Below are 22,371 nucleotides of genomic sequence, written 5' to 3' on the forward strand. Positions count from 1 at the left end.
CAATTTGGAAGGTCTTAAAGAAGGAATGATGGGACACATTCAAGTACTTTGAAAAGAAAGAGGTGGTTGGAGAGAATAGTTTGAGGGTGATTTCTCGAAGAAGATAGAGACAATACAGGAGGATAGCGACAGGCTGGTGACGTTGCCAAGCATGAGGCTGAAGAGGTGAGATTGGGTGATCAGTAGCTGGGACAGGAGTGAAATGAGTGAACAGATTGTAGGATTGGTGGGTGAGTGCTGGGGGCTGAGGAGGAGATGAGGGAAAACTGTAGAGAAGAGGATGGGTAAAGGCTCAATTGGATGAAGGCAGGCGGAAGTTAAGGGGGGAATGGTGAGTTGAAGAGGCAGTGGATGACCTTGATTTTGGACATGACAAGGTCCACGAGTTCCTCACAATTTGATTATAATGTATGGATGTGGGGGTCAGAGGTATGGGAGGTCGGAGGAGTACGGCATTGTTTCTGCTCTGCAGGATGATCTTGGAGTAGTAAGCAACTTTGGCCAAGAACAGACAATAATGGTACAGCTTGGGCTTGAGAAAACCCTGGCAGTGGACAGCAAGGGTAGTTGATCACCAAGTATGTCAAAGCTTACAATCCACTAATTTAAGGCTGCAAAAAGGGGTTGCTGTACCAGAGAAAGGGGTGGAGATGAGAGACCATCCAGAATCTGATGGGGACAAGAGTGTGGATGGTGGAGCAGATTAATAGAGGTGTCAATATCGCCATGAGTGGCATGGCAGAGGAGGAGAGGGTCAGATTTAGAGAGGGTACTAGAGAGTGGGTGGGCAGGAGGTTTTTGTTTGGGGTGGAAAGTGGCAATGAAGGGGTTGGGTGTTGTCAGAAGGATGTATAAGAGATATGGATTTGAAGAGGTGGTTGAAGAGAGCTCTGTTGATGATAGAGACCACCAAGGTAATAAAGCCACATGAGGTCGGGGGCGGTCGATATGGGTGGGGCAGTCAGTGTAGAGGGTAAGGTTGGGAAAGGAGAGCGGGGCAAGGAAGTCAACTGAGATGAGGGAGAGTAAGCAGGTGGAAATTAAAGTCGCTAAGGATGAAGAATCACTTAGTGCAGAGGCTTCAATGGGTCGGAGAGAGGAGATTTCAGTGAAGAAGGTGCTGGGAAGGTGGTTACATGAGGAGGATCTTAAAGGGCAATGGTGATCGAGTGTAGAAATGAAGTGGAAAGTAGCCTGAGAATAGGGAGATAGATCCTGAGATCCCATCTTGATACAATTGGAGTACTAGACCATATATTGAACTGACAAATGCTGCAAGTATCTAGAAAGTATAAACAGCATAAATCGTCATTTAGAAAGGCAGAGGTTAATCAAAGACAGTCAGCATGGATTTGTTAAGGGAAGGTCGTGCCTGACTAACTTAATTGAATTTTTTGAGCAGGTAACAAGGAGGGTCGATGAGGCTAACGTATTTGATATAGTCTAAATGGATTTTAGCAAGGCTTTTGACAAGGGCCCACATGGCAGGCTGGTCAAAAATGTAAAAGCCCATGGGATCCAAGGGAAAGTGGCTAGTTGGATTCAAAATTGGCTCAGTGGCTGGAAGCTAAGGGTAATGGTTGACAGGTGTTTTTGCAACTGGAAGGCTGTTTCCAGTGGGGTTCTGCAGGGCTCAGTACTAGATCCCTTGCATTTTGTGGTATATATTACTGATTTGGATTTGAATGTGGGGGGCTTGATCAAGAATTTGTCAGATGATACAAAAATTCACCGTGTGGTTGATAGTGAGGAGGAAAGCTGTAGACTGCAGGAAGATGTCAATGGACTGGTCAGGTGGGCAGAAAAGTGGCAAATGGAATTCAATCCAGAGAAGTGTGAAGTAATGCATTTGGGGAGGGCAAACAAGGCAAGGGAATATACAATAAATAGGAGGATACTGAGAGGTATAGAGGAACAAAGGGACCTTGGAGTGCATGTCCACAGATCCCTGAAGGTAGCAGGATGGGTAGATAAGGTGGTTAAACAGGCATACGGGATACTTTCCTTTATTAGCCAAGGCATAGAATATAAGAGCAGGGATGTTATGCTAGAACTGTATAAAACACTGGTTAGGCCACAGCTTGAGTACTGTGTACAGTTTTGGTCACCACATTACAGGAAAGATGTGGTTGCACTAGAGAGGGTTCAGAGGAGATTTAGGAGGATGTTGCCAGAGCTGGAGAATTTTAGCTATGAGGAAAGATTGGATCGGCTGGGGTTGTTTTCTTGGAACAAAGGAGGCTGAGGGGAGATTTAATTGAGGTATATAAAATTAAGACGGGACTAGACTAGATAGAGTGGATAGGGAGGACCTATTTCCCTTAGCAGAGGGGTCAATAACCAGGGGGCATAGATTTAAAGTAATTGGTAGAAGGAATAGAGGGGAACTGAGGAAAATTTTTTTCACCCAAAGGGTGGTGGGGGTCTGGAACTCACTGCCTGAAAGTGTGGTAGAGGCAGAAACCCTCAACTCATTTAAAAAGTACTTGGATGTGCATCTGAAGTGCCGTAATCTACAGGGCTACGGACCAAGTGCTGGAAAGTGGAATTAAGCTGGATAGCTCTTTTTTGGCTGGCATGGACACGATGGGCCGAATGGCCTCCTCCTGTGCCGTAACCTTCTATGTTTCTGTGATTCTAAGGTAGATTCCTTGTTTAATCTTGAATATAAACATGTTGAGTTTGGATGTGGGGGGAAGGGCCAAACTTAACCCTGTTACTTCCAGTCACCTCACAATGTCCAAAAGCTGAGAAACAAATTGTACTCAGTTTACCCAAGTGCTTGTCAGAAGAAACTGAGGCAGGTCATAGAGTTACTGCTGAAGCTGTCGAGACTGCGTGCATGTGTCGGGGAGGAGTCCTCCCAAACTGATTAGTGATTCCAGTTACCTGTTGTGGTACATTGCAGAAAACAATAAAAGGGGCAGTTAAAAGTGAAAGCTCTCACACTTACAGGCAAGAACTCCTACATGTTACAGAGATCAGTTATAACTTTTAGTAGTGACTGGATACCCACGTTGCATTTACCTGTGGATACCATTCAGAAGAGAACGATGTTTTCTGGATATCAATGCACTGCCTCCCCATGATGCCTGGAAAAAAACAATGAAAAATATACACCACATTATAAGATATACACTACATTGTAAGACATACACCACATTATAAAGACATACACTACACTGTAAGGTATACATCACATTATAAGATATATATCACATTGTAAAATATACACCACATTATAAAGACATACACCACATTGTAAGATATACACCACATTGTAAGATATACACCACATTGTAAGATATACACCACATTGCAAGATATACACCACATTGTAAGGTATACACAACACTGTAAGGTATACACAACACTGCAAGGTATACACTACATTGTAAGATATTCAACAGTGTTAAAGGTGCAGAGGGATCAAGAGAGGTCACAGCCTTGAACTCGCTGCCCTGTATCTATTAGTGTTTATGAGTTCATGGGTAAATACATGCTCTAATGTTTAAAAAAAACTTTCAGCTATTGATATGTGTTGTTACTGTTTAAGATGTTGCAACTGTTACTCTTAAGAAAAAAATCATTAATTTTAATATCAACACTTTGGAGCAAATTCACCTGCTGACGGTGGCCTCTACAATGTATTTTCCATATCTTTTCACTTTAATGTTTTTGCCAAGACTCACTTGTGAATTGCAAGACTCACTTGTGGATTGCAAGACTCACTTCTAGGTTGTAAGATTCACATGTGGGTTGTAAGATTCACATGTGGGTTGTAAGATTCACATGTGGGTTGTAAGACTTGTGTATTTTCTATGCTACTCAGGCTTTCACAGACAGTGAAAAAATACATAACTGAAAGCTACTGGTATCCATCTTTTTCTGAAATAAATTCAGTTTTGTAGAAAATGAATGGGGTCAAGTCCAACCTCATAAGCGCATAAGAGAGTTCGAGGTGGGTGTAGGCCAGTCTACCAAGCTCACTCCACCCAGAGTCCATGGACGATTTATTCTATACCACCACCACCACCTGTCGATCACTTAGGTTAAGGAACACTAAGTTCCTTCTCAAATTTCTCCTGAAATAAAAATTAAGCAGCGCTATTAACATTTGTGCAACCCCCAATGCTTCTTCTCAACAGAATCTACCTCTTGCAGAAGCTTCACCACCTGCCTCCCTTTCCCCACAGCCTCACACATTTTGTAGCCCTAACCTTGGGGATCATATGAGTAGTTTAATATGAAATGTCACATCCTTATCATCGTTAGGAAAACAGCCCAGGTATGGTTTGTAGATCTTCTATCAGTTCAAATACAATGGACACTCACATCAACATGGAACCAGATCCCATGTGCTCCACAGATATCTGCAATCTCATTCAGAGGGTCAAACGCTCCCAGTACGGTGGTTCCTGCAGTAGCGACGACTATGAAAGGCATAGCCTCCTGTAGAGTGACCGCAAGAAAAAAAGCATTCATTCCAGATGTTTGCTGTGATAAGCCAAAAAGAAAAGAAAGCCTTGTATTTACATAGCGCCTTATGATGGCCCTTAAATTCCGCTGGGATTCTCCCCGGTCTCCCACCATAACCCTGGCAGTAGACCGGCAGAGATCCAGGTTACCAGGTTATGGCTGGTCTCTGCCATTTCCCCGGGGGTTCCGCCATCTCCTGTCGGCATTAAGTTGTGGAGTACAGGAGAACTCTTGCAGAACTTCAGGGCCAATGTCTCTCAGCAGCATCTCAAAAGTGCTTCACGTATAATGAATTACTTCGAACTGCACTGGTTCTTCATGCGAGGGCAAGTGCAGCAACCATTATGTGCACAGCAAGATCCCAAAAACAGCAATAAGATGAATGACAATATAAGCATCTATAATGCACCTGTACCAGCCAACTAAGCGCATTTTAAAATGCAGGCACACCTTATCGGAAGGAAAATACAACAATTTGCCACCAGGACCAGGAATTTCCTCGGAGCCGCTCCTGCTCCACTGCTGTAACTTCGCCAGAAGTGCATCGTAAACCCCAAATCACCTGTAGTGGCTTATCAGGGGTAAACTTTATAAACCCCAAATTCATAAAATTACTCCTATAATGAAAATTAATCTTATCTTCATTTAAAAAAAAATAATGAAATTCTCCTTTGTTTAGTTTCCTGTCTAGGTCACATAAGAATATCACAAGATTTGAATACGGAAAAGCTAATCAACCAACTGAAAAATTTTAGAAATATTTAGTTGACAATACTTTTTGTAAACCTGAGTCACTGCTCCCAGTGTAGCACTTCCCTCACACTGAAACATATCCATTACACAGCCCCTGTGAGCACAGCAATTGATTACTGTGCCTGCATTCATCTGGACTAGTTTCAGTGTTTTTGGACTGACAATGGATGGAGGGAATATAACCAACGATAAAATCAATTTAAAAAAGAAGACAAGAGCAGGGTTTGAGGTGGGTAGGCCGGCGTCTCTGGAACTCTCATCTCAGATGATGAATCATACAATCATACAGCACAGAAGGAGGCCATTCGGCCCATCATGCCTGTGTTGGCTCTTTGCAAGACCTATGTAATTTGTCCCACTTCCCCATGCTCTTTCCCCGTAGCCCTGCAATTTTTTCCTTTTCAAGTATATATATCCAATTCCCTTTTGAAAGTTATTATTGAGTCTACTTCCACCGCCCTTTCAGGCAGGGCATTCCAGACGCTTAAAGGTGCTTCATAGGTGTGACAAAGGCATAGGAACAGGAGTCGGTAATTCAGCCCCTCGAGCCTGTTCCACCATTCAGTTAGATCATGACTGATCTGTATCTTAATTCTATCTGCCTCAGTTCCATATCCTTTAATACCCTTGCCTAGCAAAAATTTATCGATTTCAGTTTTGCAATTTTCAATTGACCCCTAGCCTCAACCGCTTTTTGGAGGAGAGAATTCCAGATTTCAACTACCCTTTGTGCAAAATCAGCTTTATCAAAAGCTTTTTCTCAGGTTGCATTTACAACGATAGTGTCAGTGCAAAATGGTTTCACTTCACACCAACATTAAATTGTGGTGTAAATACAAAGTTAGCGCCTAATCTGAGACAGATTTACACGACTACTCTGGACTACTGTAGTGTAAATGCATCCTCGGTAGTTTCTTGCTTACTAATTCCATACAAACACACTGTAAACATCCTCCCCTTCAGAAAAACATTCAGCACTTTGCAACCACTGCCTTGATTTCCGTTAGATCCCTCAGACACTCACTTCTTTCTTGGCTCTTTGGATTTCTTTCTCGAGCTCCTCCGGTATCATCTTTCCTCTGAAAAAAACAAAGATTACATAGTTCAGGCAGTGGTAGCATCGGTGTGAAAACAGTTTCACTTCACAACAAGCAGCCTTTCGATCTCGTGTGTGGTGAAACAGAGAAAAGAAAGAAAGACTTGCATTTATATAGCGCCTTTCACAACTTCAGGACGTCCCAAAGCGCTTCACAGCTAATTAAATACTTTTTGAAGTGTTGTCACTGTTGTAACATATGAAACGTGGCAACCAATTTGTGCACAGCAAGGTCTCAAAACAACAATGTGATAATGACCAGATAATCTGTTTTAGTGATGTTGGTTGAGGGATAAATATTGGTCAGAACACCGGGGAGAACTCCCCTGCTCTTCTTCAAAATGGCACCGTGGGAACTTTTAAGTACACCCAAAAAGACAGCACCTCCAACAGTGCAGCACTCCCTCAGTACTGTAATGCAGTGTCAGCCTAGATTAAGTGCTCAAGTCTCTGGAGTGGGACCTGAACCCACAACCATCTGACTCTGAGGTAACAGTGCTACCACTGAACCACAGCTAACACACCAGTCAATGGATACAAATGGACTCCAGTTAATACCAACCATTTAAAGGAAGTGTACACTCAGAACCACCCCCTCCCCAAGTTAATTCTCCATTCATTACATATTATATATGAGGTGTTGCTTGAACATGATATTTTTCTCAATGCTGCTGTATATCAGTTAAGAGGCCTCTGCTATATTGAACTCTGAATAGTTGTTAAATTATTCCAATGGGAGTCTAGCAGCAATACTGACCAGTTACCAAATGGCAAACTAGATTTGTCTGCAGTACATGATCCCATTTAAAACTTTACTTGTTCACTTTTTTTAAGTTCCTGTTATCATTGCAAAATATGTAATATTTTAGTGTACATTTTCTCAGTGGATATGTCTTTTTCTTACATTCTCTCTTAATTGCAATTTTTCTCAGTGTTTGCAAGAGCTAACTTTTTCAAGAGCTCCTCACTTTGCTAAAGAAAAAACACCGGAACCCTAAACTTGAAGAAGTTGGACTTCTCCTTGTGTGCTAGAGTGAAAGTAAGAAAGAGAGAGAGTGAATGTACATACTTTTTTTGGGTAGGGGGTAAATAAAGGTTCAAACTAAGATATGTTTAACTGTGAAGCAGTAAGGGGTTTATTAACAGGCTCTTAATTTATTTTTATTCGTTCATAGGATGTGGGCATCGTTGGCGAGGCCAGCATTTATTGCCCATCCCTAATTGCCCTTGAGAAGGTGGTGGTGAGCCGCCTTCTTGAACCGCTGCAGTCCGTGTGGTGAAGGTTCTTCCACAGTGCTATTAGGAAGGGAGTTCCAGGATTTTGACCCAGCGACGATGAAGGAACGGCGATATATTTCCAAGTCGGGATGGTGTGTGACTTGGAGGGGAAGGTGCAGGTGGTGTTGTTCCTATGTGCCTGCTGCTCTTGTCCTTCCAGGTGGTAGAGGTCGCGGGTTTGGGAGGTGCTGTCGAAGAAGCCTTGGCAAGTTGCTGCAGTGCATCCTGTGGATGGTACACACTGCAGCCACTGTGCGCCGGTGGTGAAGGGAGTGAATGTTTAGGGTGGTGGATGGGGTGCCAATCAAGCGGGCTGCTTTGTCCTGGATGGTGTCAAGCTTCTTGAGTGTTGTTGGAGCTGCACTCATCCAGGCAAGTGGAGAATATTCCAACACACCCCTGACTTGTGCCTTGTAGATGGTGGAAAGGCTATGGGGAGTCAGGAGGTGAGTCACTCGCCGCAGAATACCCAGCCTCTGACCTGCTCTTGTAGCCACAGTATTTATATGGCTGGTCCAGTTAAGTTTCTGGTCAATGGTGACCCCCAGGATGTTGATGGTGGAGGATTCAGCGATGGTAATGCCGTTGAATGTCAAGGGGAGGTGGTTAGACTCTCTCTTGTAGGAGATGGTCATTGCCTGGCACTTGTCTGGCGCGAATGTTACTTGCCACTTATGAGCCCAAGCCTGGATGTTGTCCAGGTCTTGCTGCATGCGGCTCGGACTGCTTCATTATCTGAGGGGTTGTGAATGGAACTGAACACTGTGCAATCATCAGCAAACATCCCCATTTCTGACCTTATGATGGAGGGAAATTCATTGATGAAGCAGCTGAAGATGGTTGGGCCTAGGACACTGCCCTGAGGAACACCTGCAGCAAAGTCCTGGGGATGAGATGATTGGCCTCCAACAACCACTACCATCTTCCTTTGTGCTAGGTATGACTCCAGCCACTGGAGAGTTTTCCCCCTGATTCCCATTGACTTCAATTTTACTAGGGCTCCTTGGTGCCTTATTAAATGTCAGTCTGCGCTCTTTTTCACTAAGTCACCAGATCAGTAAAGTTTGATGAGGAATTATTGCTCTTTCTGGTGCATGGGTGGATTATTTGCTAATACTTTGCTTTAAAACTTGAACAAAGTATCAAGGCAGAAACAGGTGGTAAGAAAAAACATTGTTTTTAAAGAAAAACAATAGAGGGGATAGGTCTCACCTTCTAATAAATACCATTTATACACTCCAAATAAATTTGCACCTCAACTGACAAGAAAAATCTTTTTTTTTTCTGCTTGTGAGTTGATGCCTGGGATCTTGCTCAGTCTGCAAAAGCACTCGATTTGTTACAAAGGGATGGTTGGAATTGGTTGCTGTTAAATAAGCAATGGGGATAAAACTGGATATCACTTCTTGTGTGACTGACCTTCAGAGTGGCACACCTCCATCAAGAGGCAAAAACAAAGACCCAGCAAGGAATACAGGAGGTGCTGCTTCTATCGGGCAATGATGTCACCAGGAATCCCTTTGTGCCCTGGAAATCATTAGCATCTGATGCGTATCAGCAGCTAATATGAGCACAACTTGTTAGCAGCTACCAGACCATAAGGATTTTCTGTCTGTCGTGCTTTTTGAGTAGGATGGTAGACAGCTGAGGCTAAATTGAACTGCCAAGCCATTCCATTTTATATTTTTATTGCTGGGAGAAAAAATTAGTAACGTAGTAACAATTTCAGGCAGGAGAAGACCTTCGGTCCCATCTAGCCCACCTATCCACGGTGCTCCCTTGCTGCATTTCTAATAACCCCGAGTGACGTTTGATGACAAGAACCTGTCTAGTTCCTTCTTGAAACCCATTTAACTTTCCTACATTACAACAGTGACTACACTTCAAAAGTACTTCATTGGCTATAAAGCGCCTTGGGACGTCCTGAGGTTGTGAAAGGCGGTGTATAAATGCAATCTTTGTTTCTTTCATTTGGTCCACAAAGTGCCAGTAGTCTGTTCCACATTTGCAACTTGTTCACATCGCTGCATCTTCTTCAGGCGCTGTCAGCTGTAGCCACCAGAAAAACCACAGAGGAAATTCAGGTACAGTACTCTTCAGGAGCGGAATGGGGAGGGAATGGTTCAGCAAAATAATTTTCCTCTGTTGCACCCATTTTCGGGAGCTATTTGGGATCAGGGCACAGGAAAATCTACCCTTCCGTCGCTCTCTACCTCTCTCTCTCTCTGTTTCTATCTCTAGCTCGCTCTCACTGCCTCTTCTTGTGTTTTTCTTTTCTATTTCTGGACACAAATCCCCAATCATGTAAACCTGCGCGGAGGAGCACCTCTCTCCTGCAGCAGTGTTGGAAAACATATTTTTCTTGTTTAATGAGGGAAACAGCTGCATGTTATTTTAATCAAGTAGACAACACATATAAATGAATTACAGTTTGTTTCATATTTAAAACATCGTGCAATCATAAACAAACCAAAGAAGATAGGTTTTGTCGAACATTTTTGGAGGGGGGGGAAAAGCACTGCTCTTTTAATTAGTACAGCTTCACTGTCATAATGCTATGCTATAACTCTTCCTAGCTACAAGATGAAATAATTTCCTGTTCATTGACACCGCTTCAAAGCAGCACTTCCATGCTGGCAGCCTGCAGCCCTGTAGCTGTGTCCAAGTATAAACTGTAGGGAATGGAGCCAACTCAACCCGAAACCAACTTAACACCTTCTGAGGGCGCAACTGTGTCATTTCAATCTTGGCCATGTGCACATACTGCAAGGAGATGAGAGCGAGGAGATGAAGGCTTTGAACACAATCATTACTACATCCGAATAGGTCTTTTCAAAAACTTCAGAGAAGTCTTATCCCCGCGAACACTGAAAGACCATCTCAAATTTTCTGTTATATCCCATCTGTTGATGTGATGGTCAGATTGTTGACGTCACAAATACACCCGTGACTCTTTTTTTTGTCGCAAATGCTGGTTCGGGCAGTTTTGCCCGGGGAATGGGTTTTCCATTCGAAACTGGTTACCATTTCCAAACAATGCAACAATTAAAAAACGCTTGTTCACTATTCTAGATCATGTGCTTTATTTTCAGATTTTTGCGGGGCTTGGGGGGAAGGAAGGAGGTTTGTAAATCACAGAAATTTAACAAACTAGCTTTAAGCCTTTTTTTTTTCAGAATCTGTGTTAAAACAGTCATAAGAGTGTGGTTAAGCCCGCAGCCAAGAGGACTATGAGGGACTGCTAGCGACATTTTACAGAAGAACTCAAAATACTGTTGAAGGCAGTAACTTCAATTGTTTATTAATGGGTATGATCCTTTTTTCAAGCATTCTAAACCATGTTGCTTTGGTGACAGTTATCCTGCAACCTTACCCAGAATACACTAGGCAAACAGGAAGCAAATATTCCTCACAGAATTGTTAAAAAAGCACGAGAAGACGAAACCTTTATGAAGACGTGCTACTGCAGTCACAATATTGACGAATTTATGGCTAGCAATAATAAAGAAAAGAAAGACTTGCATTTATATAGCGCTTTTCACAATCTCAGGACGTCTCAAAGTGCTTACAGCAATGAAGTACTTTTGTACTGTTGTAATATAGGAAATGTGGCAGACAATTTGCACACAGCAAGGTCCCACAAACAGCAACGAGATAGTGACTAGATCACCTGTTTTAGTGACATTAGTTAAGGGAATACATATTGGCCAGGAACTCCCCAGCTCTTTCTCAAATAGTGCTATGGGATCTTTTACGTTCACCTGAGAGGGCCGACGGGGCCTCAGTTTAATGTCTCCATTACTGCACTGGGAGTGTCATTATGTGCTCAAGTCTCTAGAGTGGGACTTGAACCCAGGACCTTTTGACTCAGGGATGAGAGTGCCATCATTGAGTCACGGCTGACACCTAAATATAAAAATGCCTGGTCTAGCTTATTTGGCAGCAACATATGGTAAGTGTCGCATGCTTGGGAGGTTCAGGAGACAATAGTTCCCAAAGTTCTCCACCACTAGGGTTTTCCTCATGTCATGTCTGGGTCAGCTGTAGACTATTGATGGAGATTGATTGCCATGATTAGTCAACAACTCCATTATCATTGTATCATGCGACTACCATGGGTGGTAGAAGGTGAACTAGATGGACCTGGGTCTTTTTTCATTTAGCAATTCCTATGTTCCTATGTAAAAGACTAAACTGGGGGCAACAGAGTGGCACTTCATTCCAAACATGCAACAGGGGTTGGACTTTTTAACAAAGTGTTTCGTATGTACTATTTGAATAAATGTTTTGGCGATGTTAGGAGTGCCCATGTCTAATCCGGAAAGTCATTGGCTCGCAAGATGCTGGCTTTATTGATAGATAGTGGACCCAGAACGTCAGGTGCCATCAGCTGTTACCAGCACAACCAATCTGGTGGCTGCTCTCTGACTAAACACCGTCGCTTCTCCTACCTTTTGTCAGCTTTCACCACATAGACATTGCGGGTGCCGATTCCAAGGAAGGCAGCAGCTTTCTTCACCGAGTAGTGGCACTACGGAACAAAGAAGACCGCTTAAATAACTTCAATCAGCCTGGCTGCATCGTATTGTTTAACGTTCCAATTTTTAGAGATACAGCTGAATAATTTAGACCAATTTTCTCTTTCTTACAGTGGAATAATCCTGTTCTATCCAATAGGTCAAGAAAAAATAAATGTGCAACCAAGCTCGGATGGGACATGGGACAAAAAGAAACATCCTGGAAATCTGAAGAAAATGTTGTAAAAACACAAAGCAAGTCCGTCAACATCTTTAAAGAGAAAAAGACAGGTTAGCATGGGAACAGGAGTCGGCCATTCAGCTCCTCGAGCTTGCTCCGCCATTCAATTAGATCATAGCTGATCTGCACCTCATCTCTATTTACCTGCCTTTGCTCCATATTCCTTGATACCCCTACCTAATAAAAATCTATCGATCTTAGTCTTAAAAGCTCCAATTGTCCCCCAGCATTCACAGCCTTTTGGGGAAGAGAGTTCCAGGTTTCTACTATCCTATGTGTGAAGAAGTGCTTCCTGATTTCCCTTCTAAATCGCCTGGCTCTAATTTTAAGATTCTGTCCCCTTGTTCTGGATTGCCCCACCAGAGGAAATAGTTCCTCCAATGTTTCAAGTAGGGGCCCTTTGCCAGAGCTGCCTCTACCTGATACATTAAACTATCCCTTTAAATTATCCAAAACTTTTTCCAGATGCTCACTGAGGTCCTGTGCACTTATAATGTTCTCTGTCCTTATTTGGGATGCTACAGGAATGGGTTAGCAATAGCAAATACGCAACCAATAACAGCATTGTGCATAGGATAATAATATAAAAGAGTTCAGGAAGCAAGCTAGGTTTTGTTTTGCTTGGCAGGTGGAACAACAATAGGATGCAGAGGAGGCAACAAAAACAAGGTCATGGAAAAATTCTCAAGGTCTCTTTCTCTTAACTCATTCTTTCCAGGATCTCAGAACTGTGGAACTCCTTATCTCCCCTCAGTCTTTCCATCCTCCCACAACCAAAGGCTCTTAAAACCCAAGCGTCACCAAACAACTACTTCTTGATTTATCCTCCTGTTTGCAACCTTGGTGATATCAAGGCCATGGAAACAGTATTGAAGAGATTCACTAAGATGATAGAGGGGATGAGAGGCTTTAGTTATGAGGAGGGACTAGGGAAACTGGGGTCCTTTTCACTTGAACAGAGAGGTTAAGAGGAGGTCTGACAGAGGTGTTCAAAATTATGAGGGATTTTCATAAGGTAAATTCGGAAAAAAAACTATTTCCACTAGTTGGTGAGTTGGTAACAAGAGGGAATAAATTTAGAATTGTCACCAAAAGGATGAAGGGAGAAGTTAGAAGAATCTGTTTTATGCAGAGGGTTGTTATGACATGGAATGCCCTACCAGAAACAGTGGGGGAAGCAGAATCTATAATAGCTTTTAAAAGGGAAGTGGATAAATATTTGAAAAAGAAAAATTTAAATAGGCATATGTGGAAAAGCCAGAGGAATGCGGCTAAATGGATGACTCTTTCAGAGAGCTGGCACAGGCATGATGTGCGAATGGCCTCCTTCTGTGCTGTAAAATTCTATGATTCTAAGTACTATACTCTTGGGGCCTTACTCCTTCACCTAGGTTTCTTAAAAAGAAAGGTCTTGTGAGTGATTGTTACCTCGTGATAACTTCCTGTGCTGTTGTCAGGCACAGCATCACTTCCATATTGATCCCCTGTCTATCTTTTTCCTTTATGTTTGGAGGGTTTCCGTCTGAGATCGACAGATTTTTGTTAGGGTATCAAGGGATATGGAGCAAAGGTGGGTAAGTGGAGTTGAGGTAGTGATCAGCCATGATCAAATTGAATGACGGAACAGGCCCGAGGTGCTGAATGGCCTACTCCTGTTCCTATGTTCCTAGTTAAGATCACCCCCGCACCCCCCCACCCACTTCCCCAATAACACTTGAACTCATTCTCCATTCCAGCACGCTTAATCCAATAAACTGTAGTAAGTAGCTCCAATCTTCCTCGAACACTAAAGCTAATATAACCCATCAGGACCTCTGTACATAGACCATTTAGTTGAATTCTAGTACATATCACTTACCTCCTCAGATGTGAACATCGCCAACGGGCGTGCACCTGAAAGCCCAGTCTCCTTAAAGTCCGGACAGCATTTGAACCGGGCTAAATTTACAGCGTACATGTTGGAAACCGAGCCTCCTGTTTAGGGTAGAGAACACGCAAAGTCACTATTTGGCTGGAAAATGATAGGAGCTAAAAAGTTGGAAAAATAAGCACTGTTTCTACCACAGCAGCATGCTTGCATTTGTTGTGGTTGGTAGAAGTCTCAGAGAAACTTCTGTTACCCTGGGCTGACCAGTTTTACTTCTCTTCAGCTCACAAATAGTAACATAATTATACATTAAAATAAAAAAAGTGAAGCTCTTTACCTGCACTCACTGCTTTGTCCCTATTCTCTCTGTCCTTTCTTCTTATTTTAATTTGTGCTTTTTTTTGTCTGACCATGGTGCCAGACTCATTTTTTTAACCTGATCTGAGCGTCAATTTTGGAGTTGAGAATGTGCTTTTTTTTAAAAAAGACATCTTCATTGGCTAAAAACTAGCTTTACAAGCCAATCAAAAGTTAATGCAACCAGGTAAATTTAATATAAAAATCGCATCCAATCCAATGTACTGTTGGTGAGAAGTACACTCGCCTTCTCAGCCTGACGCCATTGAACGAATAAGCTTTTCCATTGCACTTGCCTATTTAATAAGTCACTGCACCTCAAAAGCAATTCATTACATGAAGCACTTTGAGATATTTCAATGATAAGGTGCTGCATAAATGCAAGTATTATTAATTACTATTATTAATAATATTTAATACATGTAGGAGTGTGAAAGTCCAGAAAAGAGTGGACCTATTTTCATTAAAATGCTCTCATCCTATCAGCTGAAATTATTACAGACTAAGTCAAATTCTTGTAAGTACTAAAATTCTTTTAAATGTAGGATAGTAAGTCAATGGGGTAAAATTTAGTGGCCGTGAGGAAGAACTACCAATGATAGAATTAGACTGAACTTCATATCAAAGCTCAAATGAGAAAGCATATTCCCTAATGAAGGAAAACAGGCTTGTATGTATCTACAATAGATTACAAATCTTACATCTGCATATATCTCTTGTCAACTTTTTCCATTATAAATTCCTTTTTCTACATTTCTTTATGGAAACTGCCTACATAAACTTGCTGCATTGTAATTACACGCTCCTGCCAGTGGAAGTGCTGCACTGGTAGGAAAGTATAATTACAGCATGGCAAGTTTACATAGGTAGTTTTCATTATAAGTGTGGACCTAGGAATTTATAATGGAATATAAAAATAAGGACAGAAATAGGGACGGAATTACACCTGCACATCCTGGTCCAATTAGCCCCCGCCCTTTACCCTGCTTCACCTGAAGATTGCGCATGGACTTAACTGCCCGTGTGCAGTGAGTGCCACAGAAGGTCAATTCGTATAATATAATGAGTAAAGTAACAGTAGAAAGTATGATTAAAGGCACGATGCATTGTCTGGCTTGAGTAAAGTTCATGAACTGCTCAAGCTTCCTTCTTATAGTTTTTGGTGTCCTTTAAGTGTGTCTATTTTTTTTCTGAATTGTGACCCTAATATGTGATAGTTTGGAAGATATTGCTGGTGGTCTAGCTTGGATCATCTACTCATTTCCATTGTAGTTCAAGTTCATTTAATGTTATTGGGACACAATCTTAAAATTAGAGCCAGGCCATTTAGGAGTGAAAATCAGGAAGCACTTTTTCGCAAAAAGGGTAGTGGAAATCTGGAGCGCTCTCTCCCCCGAAAGGCTGTGGATGCCGGGCCGATTGAAACTTTCAAGATTGAGATCAAGGTTTGTGTTGGGTGAGGGTATCAAGGGATATGGAGCAAAAGCGGGAAAATGGTACAGGTCAGCCATGATCTAATTGAATGGTGGAACAGGCTCTAGAGGCTGAGTGGACAACTCCTGTTCCTATGTTCTTATGATATGGGAGTTAGGAAAGAGTTTCAAAGCTGGCAATGCTCAGTCTCCCAAAATTATTCCCTATGCGCTAGCTGCTGGCAGCAGTACAAATGATAAATAACCTGAAATGCGCAAATAAGTAAACATCAATAATTACTACATTGAGGGATCAAACAATTGGACTCAGAATTTATGTCTGATAGGCAGTAAAACAAAAACCACAAGTGTCAGAATATACAAAAATACAACACAAATAAATATCTGCAGCGTTACATCAAATTACGACAACATGCGGGATGCAAGCGTATAGTTGGAGGGATGGGAAGATATTCAATTATATTTTCTGCACTACTTCAAGCAGGCTACAATAGGAACTGAAATGACATTTTAAGGGAGTGAACTCAATGGAAAAATACACACTGCAGCAGTTAACGAGTGATTAATTACTGACAGTGGAAGAGTCTGTGGTTAAAGAGAAGAGGAGGAAATACAAAAAGGATTTGGGGGATGGCTATTTATCATTTTGATCAAATCGAAAGGCCATAGACAGGGCTAGACAGGGTCAGTGACATCACAGGTGATGCAATGTGCTTCTAGTCTTTCATCAAATGAGGTCACCAAATAAGAGAGATGTGGTCAGAAGCAGGAAGGGCAGAAGAGAAGAGAAGCTTATGATACAGTGCAGGAACAAACATATTGGAGATTGGTGGGTAATGAAGGCAAATTCCTCCTTAGCTTATGTTTAATCCAATGATTTCTTTGAAGGACTAGAATATATTGTCACATATGGGACTGACCAAGGATCCTGCAAGGATAGGAAGTTAGAAGCTGTTCTTGACAAAGAGACCTTGCATTTAGCTAAGAACTTGCCCCTTTAAGGCCACAAACTCTAATAGGAGTGAATAGGCACAAACTGAAATAAAAACAGAAAATGCTGGAAATACTCAGCAAGTCAGGCAGCATGTGTAGAGAAAGAAGCAGAGTTAATGTTTCAGGTCAATGACCTTTCTTCAAAGCTGGAAGAAGTGAAACTGAGATCAATTAAAAGCTAATTGCTGTTGATGTTTGTCTTTAGATTCACAGCTGCTTGTAAGTCCCCTTGGGTTGAATAAAAGTTATCAAGATTATAACTGGCATTTGTTTTTCTTAATACTCCCTTGTTCAGTTGTAATTTGTTTTTTGGAATATAGGAAAGTACAGGGTCAGAAAAGAGGCTGCGGTTATATAGCTGCTCTCAATCCCTCACTCCCTCCCTCGATTATCTATCCAATTCGCCTTCAAATTTATCCACACTATCTGACTTCACTGCTTCCCTGAATAGATCTGAGTCAATCGGGTGTAAGTAGAACACAGACGTTGCATGCACAACACTTTCAAGTGTGACACTTTCAGTGCGACGGATGCACTAAACAAGACTTTTATATTTAGAAAGATTCATAGATTTTTTTTCCTGTTTCTCAGCCTTTTAGGATCCCAATGCTGTACTTCCTCCCTCAGCCGGGAGGGCAGAATGATCTGGACAACCGTGATTAATCCCAGTCCATAATTTAGCAACAGTGGGTCTGATCTGTCTCTGTGGTTGGGAATAGTCCCACCAGTTTTTCCTTCCACTCCTCCGACTCTCCCTCACCAGGTTCAATGTCTTCAAGAGCTATTGGGCTACCTTGGGATTATCTGAATTTCAATGCAAAATCCCACTATAATTTAAAAAAAAACTCATGCAAAGAGCCGGCACAGGCACGATGGGCCAAATGGCTCCTTCTGTGCTGAAAGATTCTATGATTCTAAGCAACATTACTGTAAGCACAACAAATAGAGTTGGCATCTATTTTAATGGTGGCAAATCTGTAAGAAATACAATTTCCAGGCCAAATCATAATCATGCATCCCATCCTGCAAAGCTTTAGATGCTTGGCTAAAAAGTGAAGTGCATGCCTTGTGTCTGTGAGAATATGAAGGGAGCCAGCAATCCACAGGAAATTATATGTCCGGCATCAGGCCATCAGGCAAAGTGATTGGGAATATTGCAGAGACAATAGAAGAGTGAAACAGACATACTGAAGACCAATTGTCAGAAACAGATAACATGAAGTCCCAAGGCATAATCAAAGACTCAGGACCCGGACACAGACCAATCCTGTTATGCTAATTGCAGGAGCTTTGTTCAGATAATTGGGTAACCTTCGTGATTGGCATACACAGGATGAGATATCTTAAATGTCTGCATCCGAACAATCCAAATACACAGAAAGAAAAGGCCATGTCCCTCCCCCATAAGATAGACAGAATGGACAACAGTTAACACCACAGAATGGATATCTGAAAGATGTCTGGAACAATGGGCACCCTGGGGGAAGATATCGAGGACAGATGACATTATGGGAATAATGTCGTAAAGCTACTAGAAGCAAATATGCTTCAGCAAGATATATAAACTGGGGCACTGTCCCACTGCAAGTCAGAAGCAGTTTCTCGGGACGGGCAGAGGTCCACACACCCTACGCACCAGGCCTGATCATCCTGAAACTTCCTAGGGACAGGTCGTACCATCCTTGTTTATTTAATATAACTGTATTAGAACGTTGTTACATAAATACTTGTTCTTTGGTATAACCGCATTAGAACGTTGTTCTTGCGTCTATAATAAAGCTTACATGTTCAGTCACACTCGGGCCCGAATCATTGTGAAAGTTACTATTAAGAAGGATTATCAACCCTTGGTAGCATTAATAGTAACATATTTCCAACAAAATCCAAATAGTCACTGCAGATAATATTGACCACATGCCTTGGAAAGGTTAGTGGCAGGGAACTAATGTCAGTATAGTTCAACCTTTGCAAATAATGGAAAGATTTGTTTCTTACCAGGGCTGAAGATACCATCTCCTTCTGTCCAGCCTATAAGTTCCCTCATCTTCTTTAAAACAGTTTCCTCCATGAGCACAAACACTGGCGACACCTCATACGTGTAGCTGCAGTGGAAATAGTGGATAATAAGATAAAACAGAGCAGTAAAAGAAAGAAAGACTTGCATTTATATATCGCCTTTCACAACCTCAGTACGTCCCAAAGTGCTTTACATCCAATTAAGTACTTTTGAAGTGTAGTCAATGTTGTAATGTAGGAAGTGCATTTGTTGTAATGTAGCAAACAGCAATGTGATAATGGCCAGATAATCTGTTTTAGTGATATTGCTTGAGGGATAAATATTGGCCAGGATACCAGAGAGAACTCTTCTTCGAGTAGTGTCATTGGAACCTGAAAGGGTCTCATCCAAAGGACGCCCCTCCGACCACCTCCCTCAGTACTGCACTGGGAGTGTCAGCATGGACTGTGTGCTCAAGTCTCTGGAGTGGGACTTGAACCCACAACCTTCTACCAACAGTGCCATGGCTGAGACCAATGTACTCAGTAAGGGAAGGGACACTTAGGTTCATCAATCTCCTCAACTCGCTCTTCAGTTCTGCTATTAATTGTGTTGTTGTTTTCCTCTGGTAAACATAAAAAAACATCGTGCCCATCATTTTGCCAGGTTTGTAAACACAGGAAAGCGATCCAGCCTGTGGTGATGTGACTCTCACTGACTAACCCCTTTCATCCCATGAACTGGCTTCTTTAGAAAGGATAAGATGCTTCTGGAATTCCTAACTGAGCGGATAGAATATCTGCTGCGGTGAGTAGTTACCACTAATGTTCAATCTGGCAAACTTCCAACAGAGTTTTCAGAATGGGCTATTCCCTGCTGCTCCAGGACCTGAGCCAGTCCAGGATATGTGATATAGCAGACTCAATATTGGACATTGGACAATTTGGCTCCGTGCTCATTGATTCCCCCATCTGATTATCCCCATATTACAGCAGTCACTGCGACTGTATTTTATCAGCTGTGTCAAATGTAAACCCAACAAAATCAGACCAGATTCGACTCACATACAACAGCAACAAGAAAGGCAAAAAAAATAAGCCACCTGTGACGGGGCCTACTGCTGATTCATCACTAAACAAAATGGCAATGCTAATTGCCATATTGCAACATTTCCAGATGAATTGACTTCAATTCCAAACACTGTAGCATCTTTCACAGCTTACAGCTGCAACCTGAAAATCAAGATCAGGGAAGTGGAAAATTGTAAATCTGGCCTTTATCTCACAGTTATCCCATTGAAAAATGGGCATGTGTGTGGAAAAAGAGTGACATTAAATATCCACATATAAATATAGATATATTTATATTGATAGAAGTAGATCTGCAAAAGAACTAGAAATTCCAAGGGCAGAAATGTGGTCACCTCCCTGTGGGAATTGTTCACTCAACTCATTCACAATGAGGCCAGAGGAAAAGAACTCGAGCTTTAAAAATGTTATTAAAAAGATCTTTCTTTTTTCTGACGATTGAGCAATCTACAAAGTGGTTATTGGCTTGACTGAATCGAACAACGGCTCGCGAGGTGACCCTTGACTGACCTCGACATTCCCTTAGATCCCTGGGATATGACATTGTTTGTTTGTTATGGAAAATTCTGGGCCCAGTGCTTCCCAGTCCTGCTCAATATAAAGCAAAACACCCAATGAGCACGGAGGACCTCTCAGTGCCATCCCCCATCCGGCAGTCATTTCAGTTAGCCCAAGAAAAGCCACATAAGGCTGGTATTGCGGGCTGTAGTGACTACCAATCATACAAACTGGTAGGTTGGAACTCATTCTCCCAGGTGTGATAGGCTCCAATCAAACTTCTTGTTCTGCACCGCAGAATAATGTTAGTCAATGTTAAGCCATAATTCACAGACCAGAGGTATCAGGGTACAAAACCTGGTGGTGCCCCTCGTTGCTGAAAAGTCATTCAGCTAGGTGGAGTGGGGCATCCTTTTTTGCCACGCTGAACAAGTTCTACCTTCTACAACCTCAAACCGAATCCATGCATCTTTAGTTTCCAACTAACTTGCCCTTCTGTGAAAAATGTCAGCCCTTGAACAATAAATATACTCATATGCCGTGCGACTGTCCCGTCACAACTGATTTTCTAACTGCGTAGGTCTGCCCCATTGGTTTATCATCTAATAGGTGTCTTTTGGGTTGGATGGAGAAGTGTATTTAAAGTGCCATCTGTACAAGAGGATAGACCTACTATTATTAGCTACTTTTAAACGTATACTACAGTACTCAAATGGATCTGGAAATGCCTGCCATACTGCTAATATGGGTCAACTCTATTTTGGGAGGCACTCCTGTCAGAAGACAGAAATATATTTGGTAATCTGAGGCACTGTGCAGAGTGCGCTCACCATAAACCGACATTTATGGCTCATGGCTCTCAGAATTCCCAGTGTCTATATAAAAATTACACAGCTATCCTACTTTTATTGAGAGTGCATAGCTTTGCACTTGGTACTTATTGATCGAGTATTACAGTTAGTATTTATTGATCGAGTATTACATTTGGTATTTATTGATCGAGTATTACATTTGGTATTTATAGATCGAGTATTACATTTATTGATCGAGTATTACACTTGGTATTTATAGATCGAGTATTACACTTGGTATTTATAGATCGAGTATTACATTTGGTATTTATTGATCGAGTATTACACTTGGTATTTATTGATCGAGTATTACACTTGGTATTTATTGATCGAGTCTTACATTTGGTATTTATTGATCGAGTCTTACATTTGGTATTTATTGATCGAGTATTACACTTGGTATTTATAGATCGAGTATTACATTTGGTATTTATTGATCGAGTATTACACTTGGTATTTATTGATCGAGTATTACACTTGGTATTTATTGATCGAGTCTTACATTTGGTATTTATTGATCGAGTCTTACATTTGGTATTTATTGATCGAGTATTACACTTGGTATTTATTGATCGAGTATTACACTTGGTATTTATTGATCGAGTCTTACATTTGGTATTTATTGATCGAGTATTACACTTGGTATTTATTGATCGAGTCTTACATTTGGTATTTATTGATCGAGTCTTACACTTGGTATTTATTAATCGAGTATTACACTTGGTATTTATTAATCGAGTATTACACTTGGTATTTATAGATCGAGTATTACATTTGGTACTTATTGATCGAGTATTACATTTGGTATTTATTGATCGAGTATTACACTTGGTATTTATAGATCGAGTATTACATTTGGTATTTATTGATCGAGTATTACACTTGGTATTTATTGATCGAGTCTTACATTTGGTATTTATTGAT

At 41.6% G+C, this 22,371-nt stretch overlaps 1 protein-coding gene across 2 annotated transcripts in view; it reads right to left on the reverse strand.

Annotated features, from left to right (window-relative positions):
* The window catches only part of LOC137335782 (acidic amino acid decarboxylase GADL1-like), a 138,235-nt gene that overhangs the window by 71,814 nt on the left and 44,050 nt on the right, over positions 1-22,371 (reverse strand). For both annotated transcript variants that reach the window (XM_068001178.1, XM_068001188.1), the window contains 6 exons: positions 19,010-19,116; positions 14,223-14,338; positions 12,058-12,137; positions 6,257-6,311; positions 4,336-4,452; positions 3,028-3,092 (listed from right to left, as the gene is read on the reverse strand). In XM_068001178.1, the coding sequence (XP_067857279.1) occupies positions 3,028-3,092; positions 4,336-4,452; positions 6,257-6,311; positions 12,058-12,137; positions 14,223-14,338; positions 19,010-19,116 (540 nt within the window). The remainder of the gene's footprint in view (positions 1-3,027; positions 3,093-4,335; positions 4,453-6,256; positions 6,312-12,057; positions 12,138-14,222; positions 14,339-19,009; positions 19,117-22,371) is intronic.

This window comes from Heptranchias perlo, chromosome 2 (assembly GCF_035084215.1).
Source record: "Heptranchias perlo isolate sHepPer1 chromosome 2, sHepPer1.hap1, whole genome shotgun sequence".
Classification (NCBI taxonomy): domain Eukaryota; kingdom Metazoa; phylum Chordata; class Chondrichthyes; order Hexanchiformes; family Hexanchidae; genus Heptranchias; species Heptranchias perlo.